Source organism: Cryptomeria japonica, chromosome 7 (assembly GCF_030272615.1).
Source record: "Cryptomeria japonica chromosome 7, Sugi_1.0, whole genome shotgun sequence".
NCBI lineage: Eukaryota > Viridiplantae > Streptophyta > Pinopsida > Cupressales > Cupressaceae > Cryptomeria > Cryptomeria japonica.
Window position 1 is genome coordinate 832,087,730 of NC_081411.1, and position 16,020 is coordinate 832,103,749.

Consider the following 16,020-nt stretch of genomic DNA (forward strand, 5'->3'; position numbering starts at 1 on the left):
TTCCAAGAAATGTTTCAACAGACTTGTTATTCAAAGTCCAACAGCCCAAGGCAGCCTCTTAAGTGAACAAGTAGAGCAATGAGCATGCACTCCCGATGAGAGTTGCTCAAAAATACCTCATAGTGGCAAGTTCAAGGTTTCTGTATATACAGAGGGGTCCAAATCCCCATAATCGACTCATCCAAATATAATGCCTCAAGATTCCAGAATTGAAAGTCCACATCATACAAGGTTTAGAAAACAGAATATGTAACAATCCTTCAATGCTTACAATTTAGCATATTTCCAAGAAAAGAATACAATAAATCAGTGTACACCCTATAGCCTTGACCAGGGTCGCTTACAGATTTTGAGTTCGTCCCTAGAAGGCAGTAAGGGAGTGCAACCCTGATCTGTTCAAATACAACAAATGCTACAAAGTAATGACAACAGTTGCAAACCAATGCAATGGAAATGTTTACAAAATGAAACAAGAAATATTTACATGTTTTGTCCTTCCACACATTATTCTGTTACTGTGAAGAGCCCAAACAAAGCAAAGGAGATGCTCCATCAGAGGCATAAAACCTTTAATCACCTCTTGCCAAAAGACCAATGAATATAAATATACATATTTGACAAAAACCCATTTCCTCAAAACCTCAAAAGGAATTTATTCCCATAGCGAGGAACAAGAGGAAACGATGGGTTGGCATTGCTGTGTACCAAAATCCTCATTCAGTTAAACCTTGCTTGACAAGAATTCCTGCAGCAATGACCGCACCTCCAAGACACAATTACAAGCATGATCTTCTGATACACAGTTCAAAACAGTGGCCAGAGCTCTCTAGGCTATCTTGCTTGTGAATTTTCTCGAGCATAGATAGACACAATAGCATCTGTTGCTCCTGCAGCAAGTAGAATATTGTATGGATGAAACGATAAGCAGCTGACTGGCCCTATCCTTTGCCCCAAAAAACTGTTGTGATAGCGCACAATGTTTAACAGATCACCACGAAGATTAAACACCTTAATATACTGCTTTGCAGTTCCACTTGCAATCACTGGAGCATGTCTATGAACAGCCAAAGCAGTCAATGAGCCCCTATGAGCATCAATTGACAGGTAAGGACTGCTGCTGTTTCTTATGTCTAGAAACTGAATATCTCCAGATTGAGAAGCACTCACTATCTGCAGCAAAGCCTAATCTTAAATTGATACATACTAAATAAAGATAAATAAAGCAATGTGTTAATAGACATCCAGAATGGCAGACTAATGTATATTGAGCTATCAAAATGTTAAAAAACAAACATGCTAATAGCAAAGAAGCACGCACTATCTGCAGAAAAACCTAATCATAAAACTAATATATAGTTAATAAAGATTACTAAAATGAAGTGTTGATAAGCATGCAGAATATCAGACTAATATATTCAAGGTGTCAAAACGTTAAAAAAAAGCACATCACAAAGTAAGCTCAAGCATTATAAGAGCAATAATAAAACTCAGTCACCCTACAAACAAAAGAGAATTCGCAAGATTAAATTTTATTTGATGAAGAGTAAACAGTGTCATCAATTGTGCGGTGAAAAGATCAGATAATAAAAGCAATTGGATCTCTAACTCACCACACTAAGTAATTGCCAAACACAGAGATGCAGACCTGACTGCCGTATTTTTTATAATAAGTTTCTCAATGGATTTCTATGTTACTTACTATATTAACATCTAGAAAAGGTATTAAACACTTCCAAACAAACAATCATAACCCATCACATTTTTAGTGTCATATTAAACAAATTCTCTTTATATTGTTTAAGTACCCAGGAAGATACAAACAGCTTTAGAAAACTATCAGATACAAAAAAAAAGAGAGCCAAATTTGCCCCATCTGAATTTTGTTAAGCAAATTTCCGATGAAATAAGCAATATGATATATTCTATATCCCGAGTTAAATTCAGGTGTAAATACCAAACTACAACCAATACCACTGCGCTGCCAATATAAATGCATTGAGCAAATACTAGACAAATTATTGAACGTTTGCAACTTTTAAAAAAGTTAAAATTTGCCAGAACTAGTCTCCTTTATAAAGAAGAAATATCTATCGTTTAAACTTTAGATGTGATAAGCCATTATCCTATTCTACATTCTAGATTAATTTTAGGTGCAAAATACCCAACTGCAATTGATGTGATAGCCTTTGGATACATTTTCCAGCGAAAAAAAAAATCTCAATTTTGATCAAAAAAAGAAAAGAACAAATATATTTTCATGGTTGCACGGGTACGGGGGTACTTGGAGACTTTGGAGACTGGTGATGGTACTGGTACGGCTATTTTTTCAAAATAGGAGACATGGGTACTTGGAGATGCCAATTTCTTTTAAATATAATTTAATAATTTATAGAAATTCTGAAAATATAATGACATTGAACATTAAATATAATGACATCAAATATGATATAATAATTCAGTAATGGCTGTTGCAACGTTTTAAGAAATCCTTGTGACCTGCATTTGTTTTGAGCATTGTTTTTCTTCCGTTTGTACTACATTTTGATTATTTTGTTTCCTCTGTTTTGTTTTTTTTAACATTTTAAGGTTTCCTTTTTTTTGTTTGGCTTGGAGACGGTGGGAGACGGGCGGATACATTAGCAGGAAGTCTCCTCTCTATGGAGACGTTTCCAACCAAGTTTCCGGTTCGGGATATGCGTCCAAGTCTCCAGAACAAGTACCCATGCAACCTTGTAGATTTTTAAGAATCACAAAACTTGTAATACTAAAATATTTGATATTTTTCTGAGTTGTTTCAGATCAGTGGGTTTATTTTATCAATACTAGCAACCAGGACCAGACAGGTTGTTAGCATGAAATCAAATGGTGGTATTTTGATCTATTAATTTTTTGTCTTTCCATCTCAAGAGAACAGAAGTTTTAAATTGCACAAGAATCAAAGAAAAGGGAAAAAGGTGTTCAAACCTTTGCAGGATCCAAGCCTGGTTGGAAGTCAATTCCTACAACTCTCTGAACATGAGGCCGCATTGCACAAACTAGCCTGTAATAACCACAAAAGAACTGTCAATCCTAAATTCAATGAAAAGTAGAATAATAGTAGAATTCTAATATGGCCGTATTCATAGTTTTCAAGAATACATAAGAAAGCTAAAAATTGTGGGTTATGCAACTTGTTTGAAAGAAATAAAATTTGATCTTTGTGGATCTTTTCATAAGGGAAGACAATTCAAACATAAGCATTAGTGGGGGTTCCTTAATATTTTGCATTAAGCAAGTTCATATATCGGTTCATTAAATTGTCTGTGCTTACATTTCCCTTGTCCGTATATCGTAGAGTCTAACAGATCCGTCACCAGTTCCTGCTGCTAGCTGCCCGCCATGAACCTGGGATGCAGACTGCAAAGCACATGGATATTTAACAAAGATTACAAATTACAAAAAAATGAGTTATTTGGGGAAGATTGACCATCCTAAGGAAAATTATAAACATGAAACATTGTTAATGAAACGAAAAAGTTAGGTCATTTTCAATGATTTTCCATTAATAATCTTATAAAACTGTAAGATCATAGCAATAACATCTCAAAGTCCAGTTGAACCTGCAAACAAAATGCTTTAATAGCAACTACTTCAGCCCTTTATTCTTAACAAACATGGCATGCTATTCAAAACAGACCTCCTAATAAAGTTATACCTAACTACCTACACATCAAACTAATAAACATCCATACCATACAACAGTTTACTGTATAGCAGCTAAAACCTTTAAGATTTTCTTACTCGAAGGAAAAAGAGTCATTCCTTGAAGGTCCTGCTTACTACCTCATTCATTTATACACTTCAAAGCCAAGAGTGGTGCTTCCAGATCATAAGAAAAGAGGTGACTGACTTGTCCTAGAACCAGTAACACTACTCACAGTGGTCTCAGACGACCACTGAGAATATCCATGGTGCTGCTATTGATGTACAGTATTTTCTTGTCTCCTTATTAGTTGTTTCATCTATAATTTCTACTTCCTGCTACATATTCATCATTTTTATGATATAGTCTTTTATTTGTACTCATATTCTAACTCTCACAACATTTCCTATGTTAGTATTAACATGTACGGAATATCACCCCTAGTTTACAGATCACGCAAAGAGAGTTTAGGGCACTTCGAAAGTAATATGCAAACGGGGATATTATCTAAATGATCAGTCCCCTTTTGAAGTCCGAACTTTGGAACATAAAAATCTTTCAAACTAAAACTCAGCATTGGGAATACTCTTGGAAACTCAAAGTTCTGGGATTAGTGCCTATTCCTCCTTTGAATGCAAATACCGAATTTGAGTGTTCTCGTTGAAAATTTGGTGCTAGGAAGATTTTTTAGATTACTTCTATTCCAATTTTCTATCCAAACATCGAATTTGGGAGTCTGCAAAATTTGTGATAGAAAGGTTTTTAGGATTAGGGGCCTATTCCTGATTTGACTGCAAATACCAAATTTGAGGCAGAAAAACTCCATTTTGGGTGCAAACTCGGTTTTAGGAAGAATTTAGAGATTAAGGCTTATTCCCTTTTATCATACAAAGTCTGATTTTGGGTTTATCTTTGTATTATTTCCTTATTCCAACATTCTTTTCCTAGTCCGAGCTGGCCAACATTTTGGGCTACTTGTCTTTGTTCCCTGTCCATCCTTAAGTTTGCTATGTGTTTAGTACTCTTGTTTTCATTTTATCTAAAATCCATATGTAATGTCCCCTTTCTAGCACATGTTGTATGAGGTTGTTGTTATAGCCTATTTCTCCATGGTCCCGTAGGCTAACCAGGACATTTAAGTGATCTTGAGGATATTTGGCCTAGACAGTTTCAGTTGTAGGCGATTTTGAGGTGTTTTAGTGTGTTTTTGGGATACTTACTATTTACAGTAAGTCAACTGGGCCAGGTTTGGATTGACAAAGAACTCATAGAGATTTTAATAAAGGGAGCTTAGGTAAAGGGAAAAGTAATTTAAAAATTAAAAGTTCCCTTTCACTAAAAGTACTTGGAGACTTGAATATTAAAAAGAAAAGCATATCTATTTATCCCACATTGGCTGGAAATGTGTGTGAGCTCCCCAAGAAAGTTATAAAAGACTCTTAAGAGTTCATTTTCAGCATTTTATATGCCATACTTTCTGTTTGCATATTGCATTGTTCTATAACAAATTCTATTGGAAAGACATTGAAAAAAACGTAGAAACCAACAAAATGCAAACTGATTGACAAAATGCCTGCATGGTAGAAATTAGTAATCTTTATGGGTGGTGAAAAGAATTGGTTTGCAAATAGTGGTTGACTATAACAGTGATATCAGAGCTTGGGTGCCAACTGTTTAACAAAATTCTTCATAGGAAAGATTAAAAAAAATGGTGGCAAACTAGGTGTGGTCATTAAACCATATACATTCCCAATCCTTAAACTCTCTCTTAAGTCAATGTTGGTCTTGAACCTTATTTCTTTCTTCTTCTCCGAAAATCATGTCTATGCCAATCCTTATGTTTTTGTGCTTGATTCAAACTTGAATCCTTAATTCCTTCCTTGTGCCCTTAAACATTTCTAAGTTCTCAAGCTCTTTGTTAGCAGCCCGGTTTGGGTTAGACTTAGGCTCTTAGGCTTACACCTTTGAGTCCTCATTTTCTCTATTTCACCTGTTTATAGGCTTTCTCACTGAACGTTGTGCAAGGCGTCCACTACTAGACTTAAAGAGCACCTTCATACAATACTGCATGCCTCACCTCTAATCCCTGTCATACTCCTGTTATTTGAACGAATTACTTTGATCTGATCTCTCTCTCCATCATGCAATCCTTGCAAGACAGAGCCGCTACAAAACTCCAGCAAAGCAAGCGAAACAAAAAGGGGGGTTCCTGTAGGAGACGGGGTGTGTGTGTGTCCAACACAACGAGTTTCACTCATGTCCGACTCAAGTTCACCAAGGCCCCAACCCTGGAACCCAAAATTGCCCAAGGTCTACCCTAAGAACCTAAGGCATACCTTTGGTGAACACAAAGCCATCCCAACCCCAAATTCGACCAATACAAATACAAGGGGCTACTAGAAGAACTTGGAAACAGAGAATTTTTTCCCAAAATTATAAAAATTATATAAAATATTTTAGATATTTTTTTTATTTTTTTATGTTTTTATTATGTTTGTGTATTGTAAGAATGTACTTTTACTTTCGTTTTATTACATGTACTCCAAGTTTACATTTTTATTATTTCATAAGTTTTGTTATAACGGCAACCTATTCAAAATCCCTAGTAGTTCAAGTTCAATGTCCCTCAACACAAACACATCAAATACAATCAAGCATCACTTCTATGGAAATATGTTACAATGATTAAACAGCTTCCAAGAGGTAGGGCTCGTCTTTAGCATTGTAGTCATTGAGGAATTAAGTATAAAAGTTTGTATACTCCAGTGAAAGCTCACGTTTGTGCTATGATCAACCAAGGAATTAGAGTTTGACAAGGGCCAAACGAAAAAAGATTGCCAAAAGAATAAATTATGGCCAATATTAAAGAAGAAGATGATAATGTTGTCAATAAGAGTAAAATTAAAATTTTATCATGTAGCAAAGAAAGGTTCAAGGAAGCCAACTATAGGATCCATCAATAGTGGTTGCCCCAGATTGTTTCTTCGAGACACCATATATCCAAAAGGATCCATCTATTTCTTCCAACAAAAAAAGCAAATTGGATTAGGCATTTCAAAATGAGTCGAGAGGCATTGTACATTACATTTATGCCAATGGTCTTAACCTGGTGAGATCATCATATTAGCAAGCAATGGTGGTAGCAATTAATCAAACACCATTTGGATATATATCCTAGGTATGAGAAGGCATGCACCACTTTATTGGAAAAAGAAACAAAAAAATTGCGAAGACATCACTAAAACCAATCACAAGTTCATGGATTGAAATAAAAGTGTCCATTATTTCTAATAAATGAAAATATTACAAAAACCATCCTTTAATAAATATGATTGCAATGTCCCCTAAAGGGGCACTTTTTTTAAGGCAATTAATTGTGAGGGGTTAGTGAAGGATTGCAATCTTCATTTCCAATTTTCTCATTGAATCCTTCAAATGGTGACTATTGAGAAAGTTGGTCAGGTCATAACAAACAATGCAATGAATCGTAGGGCAGTAGGTGCTTCAGTTAAAGGAAGGTCACATTTTTTGGATACCATCTACCATGCACTCCCTACACTTGGTGAGAAGATTCAAATGTTTGTGGGAAACCATCATATTCCAATGCATCTTCATGACTTTCTCCAATTTGAAATTGATGAAGATAAATTTATGAAATTTTAACATTTATTTTAAATTTAATTTATGACTATTAATTTGTTATTAACTTATTGTTTACACTACATTAGGTTGTTCCCACTTGTTTCACATTGCTCTACTACTGAGCTACCAGCCCACTTTGTCACTAGTCCTTTTGTAGTTTAATTGTTTCTCATACATCTCCTGCCACATTACAACATTTTGGATGCGGGAGGATCCTAGCCTTTGTCTCCAATGTCATGAGAAATCATCCATGGACCCGCTAGGACATGAACCTAGTACCTCCCATTTGTTCTAGTGGGGGGGCCTCATTTCTCCAAAAATAAGAAATTCAAACAACATTTTCATCACAATAACATGAACTTCTCTTCTCTTCTAAATTAGTTTTGTGCCTTTCTTGCAACTCCCTTCACCTGCTGTTTGAATTGAAGGTATTTTACCTTACTGTTATGCACATAGACCTAGCATACTAGGAGAATTAATGAGGGCAAAAACCCCGGAATTAAGCTCTGAGAAGTATACCACGACTGCCATCTTGATTAACAACCTATCAAACATAAAAAGAGGCTCGGTGAAATAATATTATTATTTATTTATCTCATTAAGACATTACACCAATCCTTTCAGCAACCACCCTATGGAATCTTCTATAAATATGCTGCCCATATTAAAGTGAATGATATTTTGTCATAGTATCAATTTTTTGTTGCTTCCTAATTATCATGTGATCAAGATACCATCCAGATTCACCATCTCCTGCGAATGAAACCAAAGAACTAGCAACAGAGGTAGATCTATGCAATCGAATAAAGAGTAAATCAATCGCTCATAGGAGGAAATCATCCAGAATTTGTTAAATTGTTACTGTGAAAAGTATAGATTATTAATACCTGTGGTTATTTACCATGGCATCCTCCTTTGTCTAATTACCAAAAAAGAATCCAGCACTAAAAAACATTTATAACTTAAAAAATTTGCATAATAGTAGAAAAAAACATAAAATTCTCAAAAAAAATCTAATTATTGCAAATCATGTAACTGCCAAATATCTAAATTCAGCTAAAATTGGTATTTTACTTTATAATACCTTACAAAAAGAAAGCTCAGAATTATAAAGCACTTCTATAAGCCTTTGCAAAATACATTTAGTTTCAGAGCAACACAAACTAACCAGGGCTGAAATACAACTCTCTGAGGAAGATGGGATATTCCAAGCCAGTTGTTCTCTATCAAGATCCCAAACCATGATGGAGGATATCTCCCCTGATGCATACTGCAAGTTAAAAGAAACACAGAATCCGTATATGAGAAGAAAAATAATGCAGAATAGCAACACATAATAAGAAACCATTAAATAAACAAGTGTCAGCAAACAAAATGAGGACGACCTAATTTAGCATTACCAGATAGCCTGTCAACTGCTGCCAATCAACCACAGCATTTACACTGCGAGCACCAGGTCTGTGCCCTTGAGTTGCTTGCCAAGCCGTTGCAAGTTTCTGTCTATCTCGTTGGGTGTAATCTTTCCAAACACGAACACTCCCATCACCTGTAACTTACAGTTAATGTTAGCAGCCTCCCCACCTTTCCCACTTGAACACCTCAAAACTACATAGAATCACAATAATCTGGAAAACATACCGGCAACGGATCTTACTTGAAGCAACAAGAAGCATGCTGTCATCCAGCTCATTCACAAGAGACAGCTTTGATATTCCTCTGTTGGCACCATCATGGTTATCAAAATTATTCATCTGGAAAGGTTCTTCGTAGTTCCATATCCTGTAAAATACAAGAGAGTTTATTTCATACTTTCAGAAGAAAACAATTTATATGATTAATACCAAGTGACAACCAAGATACTCATATGAGTTTCACATGCCAAATTAGAATGCAGGCAGTCTGTGAGGAAGATAAAATTACAACTCTACAGGTAAATATTATTAGTTTATAGCTGTAGAAACAACTGGCCTCAATCAAGCAGACTTTTGGTGCAAGGTTAATTTGCACTTGTTTATACTCAAAATGGTAACATGTATTATTCTCCCTCGCCTCGCACCAACCCAAATGCTACTACTGTCTACAATATTTTTGGCCATCATGGAAAAGCCATTAGCACAACAGCATTATATCCAATAACCAAAACAGTCTATAAATATTAAAAGGTCAAAATACGTCAATATTTGCCATCTCAAACACACCAACAGTTTTGCAGTTGCCAGAGAGTGGCCAAAACAATATTTTACCTTCCATAAATACAAGATAAGATGCTGAGAACAATATCTAAGCTGAACGAAGAAGCTTGTGTCAACAAATTGTGCCTCACTGAAATGCATACCTCTTCATTGACATTTCTCTCAAGGAGACAATGACAACCACCAAAAGTACTAAATATCAACTGGGTCAAGATACAAATTCAGCAGCCCAGAATACAAACCCACCATGTACATTCATTTAAAACTAAATAAGGAAAACCAATGTAAGCCAAAGAAATGACTCTAAAAAGAGAAATTCAACTCATCAAAGAAGCTGACCTGCAGTCTGCCAATTAATATTGGTTCCACTGTAAAAATTCATCAAAATGTATTGAGCAATAGAAGCATATCAGCGTAACTATTTGAAGATAATTGTACTGATATAGTTTAGTTTTGTTCATCATATGGGGAAACAGAATATCAGTTAGATAATTATTTAAAGAAATATATGTGAATTTCTTATCTTCATGATGATTGATTAGTGAATGTTTTATATAATGATATAGATGCTATGGTTAATGGAATAACGACCTTGTTGGCTGAATGAGGTGGATATAGGAAATATTTCCCCATTCCAGACACGGAGGGAGAGTATCACAGGAGAGAGGGGAGTAGATCACACAGAATTGCAAGACATCGTGACTCTGATATCTCACACTCACAATATATGTGTCTTGTTGCATGTATTGATTAGATACTCTTATCAGTCACAAGTAAGACAAGTACTTCGCATTGAAACGTCATCATTTTGTATCCTTATGATCGTTTGTTATCTTATTGGGTTGACATGATACTTTTAGTACTTTGCCATTGACTCTTAGTTGTGCTTTTCTCTTTGTGCATGTTGTCATGTGTTTGACAAGACCTTTGCTACCAATATAGGTTGTTGGATATTAAATTTGCATGAGCTATTAAATAAAGTTGAATATATTCTTATTGTGATATATGTTAGTATATTCTTATTCTGATTTAAGTTTATTAATATAATAATATTATATCTATTCTATAATGGTCATCTTAGTTGTCGACTTACTTAGCTTTTTAGTATGTTCAGTGTAACTATTGCTTCTTTTATTAGAACGCATAGTCAGCTTTTTAGTTTTTAGCTATTTGGCTTTTTTAAGCATTTTTTGCTATTTAGCTTCAGGTTGAAGCTTTAGTTTAACGGTTCGTTCCTTTTAGAACACCATCTTGTAATTCCTTTATATATATTGTATATTTGTACTTAATTCGTTCAATTAATTTTCATAGTATCAAAAGCGGGAGCCAATCTGGGTCTGACTTCCTCACAAGAGGGCTCAGGATTCTGGCAGGGTTCAATAATTTGCAATCACATGTGAACTTTCGTTTTTCTTTTTTGCAGGGAAATTTTTTGTGAAGATTTTTTTGGGGGCCTGGTGAAGGAGTAAAATTCTTCGAAAATTTTATAATTCTAAAAATTCTCAAAGAAACTTTTAGTGAAATTTTTCTAAAAAGTTTTTAGTGGAAATTTCGTGGTTTTCTTTTTAGCTCCAGAATCACAATGTTTCAATTGGCGGATCCCAACCTAGGGTTTTTGATCTTTGTGAAACTGGATTGCAGGTCTCTGTTTGCAAGATTGGGCCATTTTTTCTTTGCAAAAAACCGCGACCAAGTTTAAGGCAAAATCGCGATTCCTTTTACATTTTCGAGGATCACCTCGGTTTTTGTTGAGTTTTAGCATCTTTGAGCGACGGATGCAGTGTTTCCACAATCTGCATTTTGTTTCTACCCATGACCTGCTACGTAACCCGGGGACGCGTCCCCAAGCCAGAATCCCTCATCCCTGTACCGGGGACATTTCGGGGACTTGGGGACATAGCCCCGCCATCCCCAAAAACTCAAAAAAAAAAAAAATTATAATAGGTTTGTAAAACTGGATTTTCACTAATATGATGGGTAAACATCTCTAAATCGCTTCCAAAAGCACTCAGAAATAATGAGCAGCAGCTTGGTAATAAATTTCACAAACACTTAGAACTCGGTAGTGCGTAAAAAACTGGTTGCAGGTCTGCAATATTGGACTTTTCACAAATATGAAAGGTAAACAGGTCTGAATCATAGCCAAAAGCACTCAGAAATATGAATAACAGCTTGGTATAGAATTTCACAAACACCCAAAACTTTGTAGTGCATAAAGAAACGGTTGTAGGTCATAATAATAGAAATGGAAGACTATCAAAATATCCGCCAACCAGAAAGAAACAATGAACTACATGCAAACAAGTGCTGGCATATTGACAATGTATTTTCAATTATGAATGCATAATGATTATCGACAATGAATTCTTAATTATGAATACATAATGAGTATTGCCAACGAATTTTGAACACAAACGTGGTATGTTAAGGTTCTATAATGTACATATACCTGATTTATCCATGTTTTCATATGAATATAATGTATATATACATGCTTTATCTATTTTTCATATGAACATTTAAAATTTTCTTATATATTTTAAATTTTGCCTATATTTTACATAGTTGTCCCCTTTGTCGTCCCATTGCCGTCCCCAAAATTGGCAAAAAAAATTGTCATCCCGGAAACTTGTTCCGCCATCCCTTGTTGTCCCCATCCTGGAAACTTGGGGTAACATAGCTTGTTTCTATGCTCCACGCACAACCCTTTTTTGTGTTTTTTGTGGGTTTTTGCAACTTCTTTGTTCTGGGCAATTGTTGTTTCCACGCGCAATTTTTGTGTTTTTTGGAGCTTTTCCTCTACGCAAAGGATCTTAGGCACGATTTACATATTTTTGGGAGGTGATTTTCATGGTATGGTTCACGATTTTTGCAATTTTGCTCACAGGGTTCACTTCAGCACGCGACGGCATTTTGCTCGACGACATGATTTCCTTGGCAGTCATGTAGACTACGACCTAGGGTTTGTGTTAGATTGTACAAGTTGTTTTCTAATCAGGAAGATTTTTTTATAATTTTTCACCTAAAAAATTATTTATGGGTCTTAAATCATTTTTTTCCTCAAATTATTGTCAGATTTTCATAATTTTCTCCTTAAAAATTATTTTTGGGATTTATAATTTTTTCCCTTGAAAACTTATTCTATGGGTTTTCATAATTTTCTCCAAAAAAAATATTTGTCAATTTCATAATTTTTGTCCACAAAAAAAAATTACTTCTGGGTTTTCTGGTTTTTTGCCATAAAAAATCAAGGTAGGGTTTTCATAATTTTTTCCTAAAAAATAGTCAGAGGATTTTCATGATTTTTTCCTGAAAAATTGTCTGTTGGTTTTTTCAATTCTAAAATATAATCTGTAATTCACAAAGTTTGTGTGGGATTTTGGTTATTTGTAAAATTACCATTTTTTCCACAAAAATCATGCTTTGTTGCAATCTATTTTGGATCTCACTTGGAGTTGTCAAGGCGAACATCTACAACCCTGGTATCTTGCAGTCTGTTTTGGAGATGCTGGAGCAAATAGTGCTCAGTGCTCTTTTGCAAAAATTTTGCAATTTTTTGACAAAATCGTGTTTGTTGCTCTTTGGAGGGTTTGTCGATTTTCCTCAAAATCGTGGTTCCAAGCTATAATAGCAAGGTAATCTTTGAAATTTTATGCAATTTCATCTTGTCTAAGAGTGACAATTGATCATAATATAGTAAATTAAAAAAACTAACCAAACAGCCCAAGATAAGATCTTGACATATTCATATGAGAGAGAACTTGGATTTTTTGATAGGCTCAAGACTATTATAAATTAATGCAAGAAATTTTTTTAGGAATTCATTTTTTAAGGGTCAATAATATGTAGAAGTGTCCTCTCAATCAATTAAACTTGCCAAATGGCTACTGTTGACAATGGACTATGGTTCTTAACATTATAGCAAAAAGATATCGTCCTTCTCTAAGGTGGACTGATAAACAAAACTACATTTTCTTGTCTATACTTTTGCATTCACAAGATCATAATAACCCTCAAAACTGTATTACAATGCAGGCTTTAAGTGCATGAAGCATCGATGGTAGCAATATGTAGTTCATGCGACTGTAGCTTTCTTCTGGAACGGAAACCATCTAGTGCCATAGCCCTTTTGAAAACATAAGAAACTTTGCACTCTTCATGCAAAAATCTCAATTTAAAAATCTTTGATTAATAATTTTTATTTGAAATACATTTAGTTTTGCAAGTCTTTACCTTTTGAAAGATGACAACTCTCAAGACATTGATGGACTTACCCTAGATGTTACTTACTGCAGGCAAAGCAATCCATGTCAATATCTCATTCTTCAGTAATGAAGAACCGGAAAGAAAAGACAAAAAGATTGATAGAGCTTATAGGCACAATTTTAAGCTCGAAGTGGTTGGAATTGACCACCATCTCAAAGGCACTAGATCCAACTTTTTCCTCAATAAGAAACATACCAACCTTCAAACAATTTGCATGGTATTGTGGATATTAAAGCACCTTAAAAAATATTTAGAAAGTTGATTTCCAAGCTTATAAGCCTAGATTAAAAATGTGTATTATAAAATTCCACTACTCATAAATATAAGATGAGATCAAATTGAGAGTTGGTGAGTCCAAAACACCCTCAATCTCCCACACATTCAATGAATCGTGATAGTGGCAATGAAATATGAGGACTTGTTGAGCACACTTAAACATATTTTCCTAGATTTGTTTTGATAATAATAATTTTCAGATCCATAGTCTGGTACGAGCTTCTCAGCAAGTTGCATCATTGGATTTATATGTTTGAGACAACAAATACAAGAAGCTTTTAATCTATAAAATCACAGACCAAAAAAAGATTCGCAAAGTTAAAAAAAAATATACTCTTTGTTTGAACTGCATCTTACACATAAAATACATGTGTTCTGTAATCATTCGCAACTTCTCGTATCTCATAAATTATTAACACTTAAGGTACACCTTCAACATCAACTAAGGGAGATTGATATTTCAACCAAGGAAAGTTAACAAGTCTATGGGTTTAAGTTTGTAGGTAGTTTATGTAGTTGTGTGAAGAATTCAAACTCTTTTGCTTTGCTGAACTCACCAATATTGTTACATGATAATCCATTACATCTACTACCAATACACAAACCAACCTCATTTTCAGTCTCTTGTTCGTCTTCTCTATTCATATTGACTTCAGAACGCAGTTGCACTACCAATACACAAACCAACCTCATTTTCAGTCTCTTGTTCGTCTTCTCTATTCATATTGACTTCATAACGCAGTTGCACTCCCCCTTAATCTCTCTTTGTTGCTGCTTGTAGATCTTCAGTTCCAAATATCCGCTAGTAATGAATATTTTGAATAAAGATTACAAAAAAATGCCTAAAATGATTAAAAATTAGAATCGCTTAGCAACTTCACTGTGTATGAAATAAACAGCTATAAATTGCAATAGAGCGCTGATTTTTCAATACAAAAATAAGTGACTCTGGATACAGGTCTATGGCAGTCATCAAAGGTCACACCTCTAATAATGCATTTTCACTCCTGCAATATTTCTTGAGGCATTTTATGAATTGAGGAACAGGGTAATAGTGATCTAGTGATCCATTACCTAGTGATCCATAATCAGAGGTGAGAAACGTTGTTTCTTTGTTCATATCTTAAGTCAGCATCCAATATGCAAGGGTGTTATGGTTTAAAATTGATTTGTAATATTTGTTAATGAATGTTGTAATACAATTGCCAAGAGTATTTCCCAATAACCACCACCTCTATTGGACACAGAAATTCTATAAAACTTGATCCTATGGAACAGTTCCCATTGAATTGTGAAGGTGCTCGTCACCCACATTAGGAACAAAGATATTTTTTAAGGAAAAGGAAATAATATAACAAAATACAAACTGAATATCTAGACAATTTTGGATTAAATATGTTTGAAGGAAAGAGGTTTGCATTGCCTCATATAGTTGATGGGGTTGGCTTGTGGATGAAGTGATCAGCATGGTCGCTTACAAGTGTAATGCATTCTTATCCTCATGTAGAAGATGGAGTTCTAATAGCGCATTCTAATGAAATATTTTTATATAAAATATTTATTCTTTAGGAATCATTTTTCTTATTGAGAATGATATACAATATTCTTGTGCTGAGATGTGTTTTCTAAATAAACTTATCTTTAGATCATACGTTGATCAACTCTCATCATTAAGATTTCACAAATGAAGGTTCAGGATATTATTTTCATGAATGATGTCTATAATTCAACTTCATTACATCCCTCTTTCATCATATTGTAATAACTAATTGTAAAGTTGTTTAAACGTTTTTGAAGTAATATCTTGTATTAGGATATATGGTATAAATAAGATCAATCTAAAAAAATGTATAATGAATCAAGAAATATGAAGGGGCACAAATATTAGAACTGATGTATATGTAGAGCGATATAGCTTTATATCAAGGGAAATGTGTTCTTCATAGGATAATGGAATAATTT

At 34.5% G+C, this 16,020-nt stretch overlaps 1 protein-coding gene across 2 annotated transcripts in view; it reads right to left on the minus strand.

Annotated features, from left to right (window-relative positions):
- Positions 1 to 248: 248 nt before the first annotated feature.
- Positions 249 to 16,020, minus strand: part of LOC131074294 (regulatory-associated protein of TOR 1) — a 71,865-nt gene continuing 56,093 nt past the window's right edge. The window contains exons 18-23 of one of the 2 annotated variants that reach the window (XM_058010879.2): positions 8,979 to 9,103; positions 8,725 to 8,870; positions 8,493 to 8,594; positions 3,311 to 3,396; positions 2,965 to 3,040; positions 249 to 1,170 (exon numbers count right to left, since the gene is read on the minus strand). In XM_058010879.2, coding sequence (XP_057866862.1) covers positions 832 to 1,170; positions 2,965 to 3,040; positions 3,311 to 3,396; positions 8,493 to 8,594; positions 8,725 to 8,870; positions 8,979 to 9,103 — 874 coding nt within the window. In that variant the 3' untranslated portion in view covers positions 249 to 831. Of the gene's footprint in view, positions 1,171 to 2,964; positions 3,041 to 3,310; positions 3,397 to 8,492; positions 8,595 to 8,724; positions 8,871 to 8,962; positions 9,104 to 16,020 lie in introns of those variants that run through there. The other variant, XM_058010880.2, reaches the window with a different exon arrangement.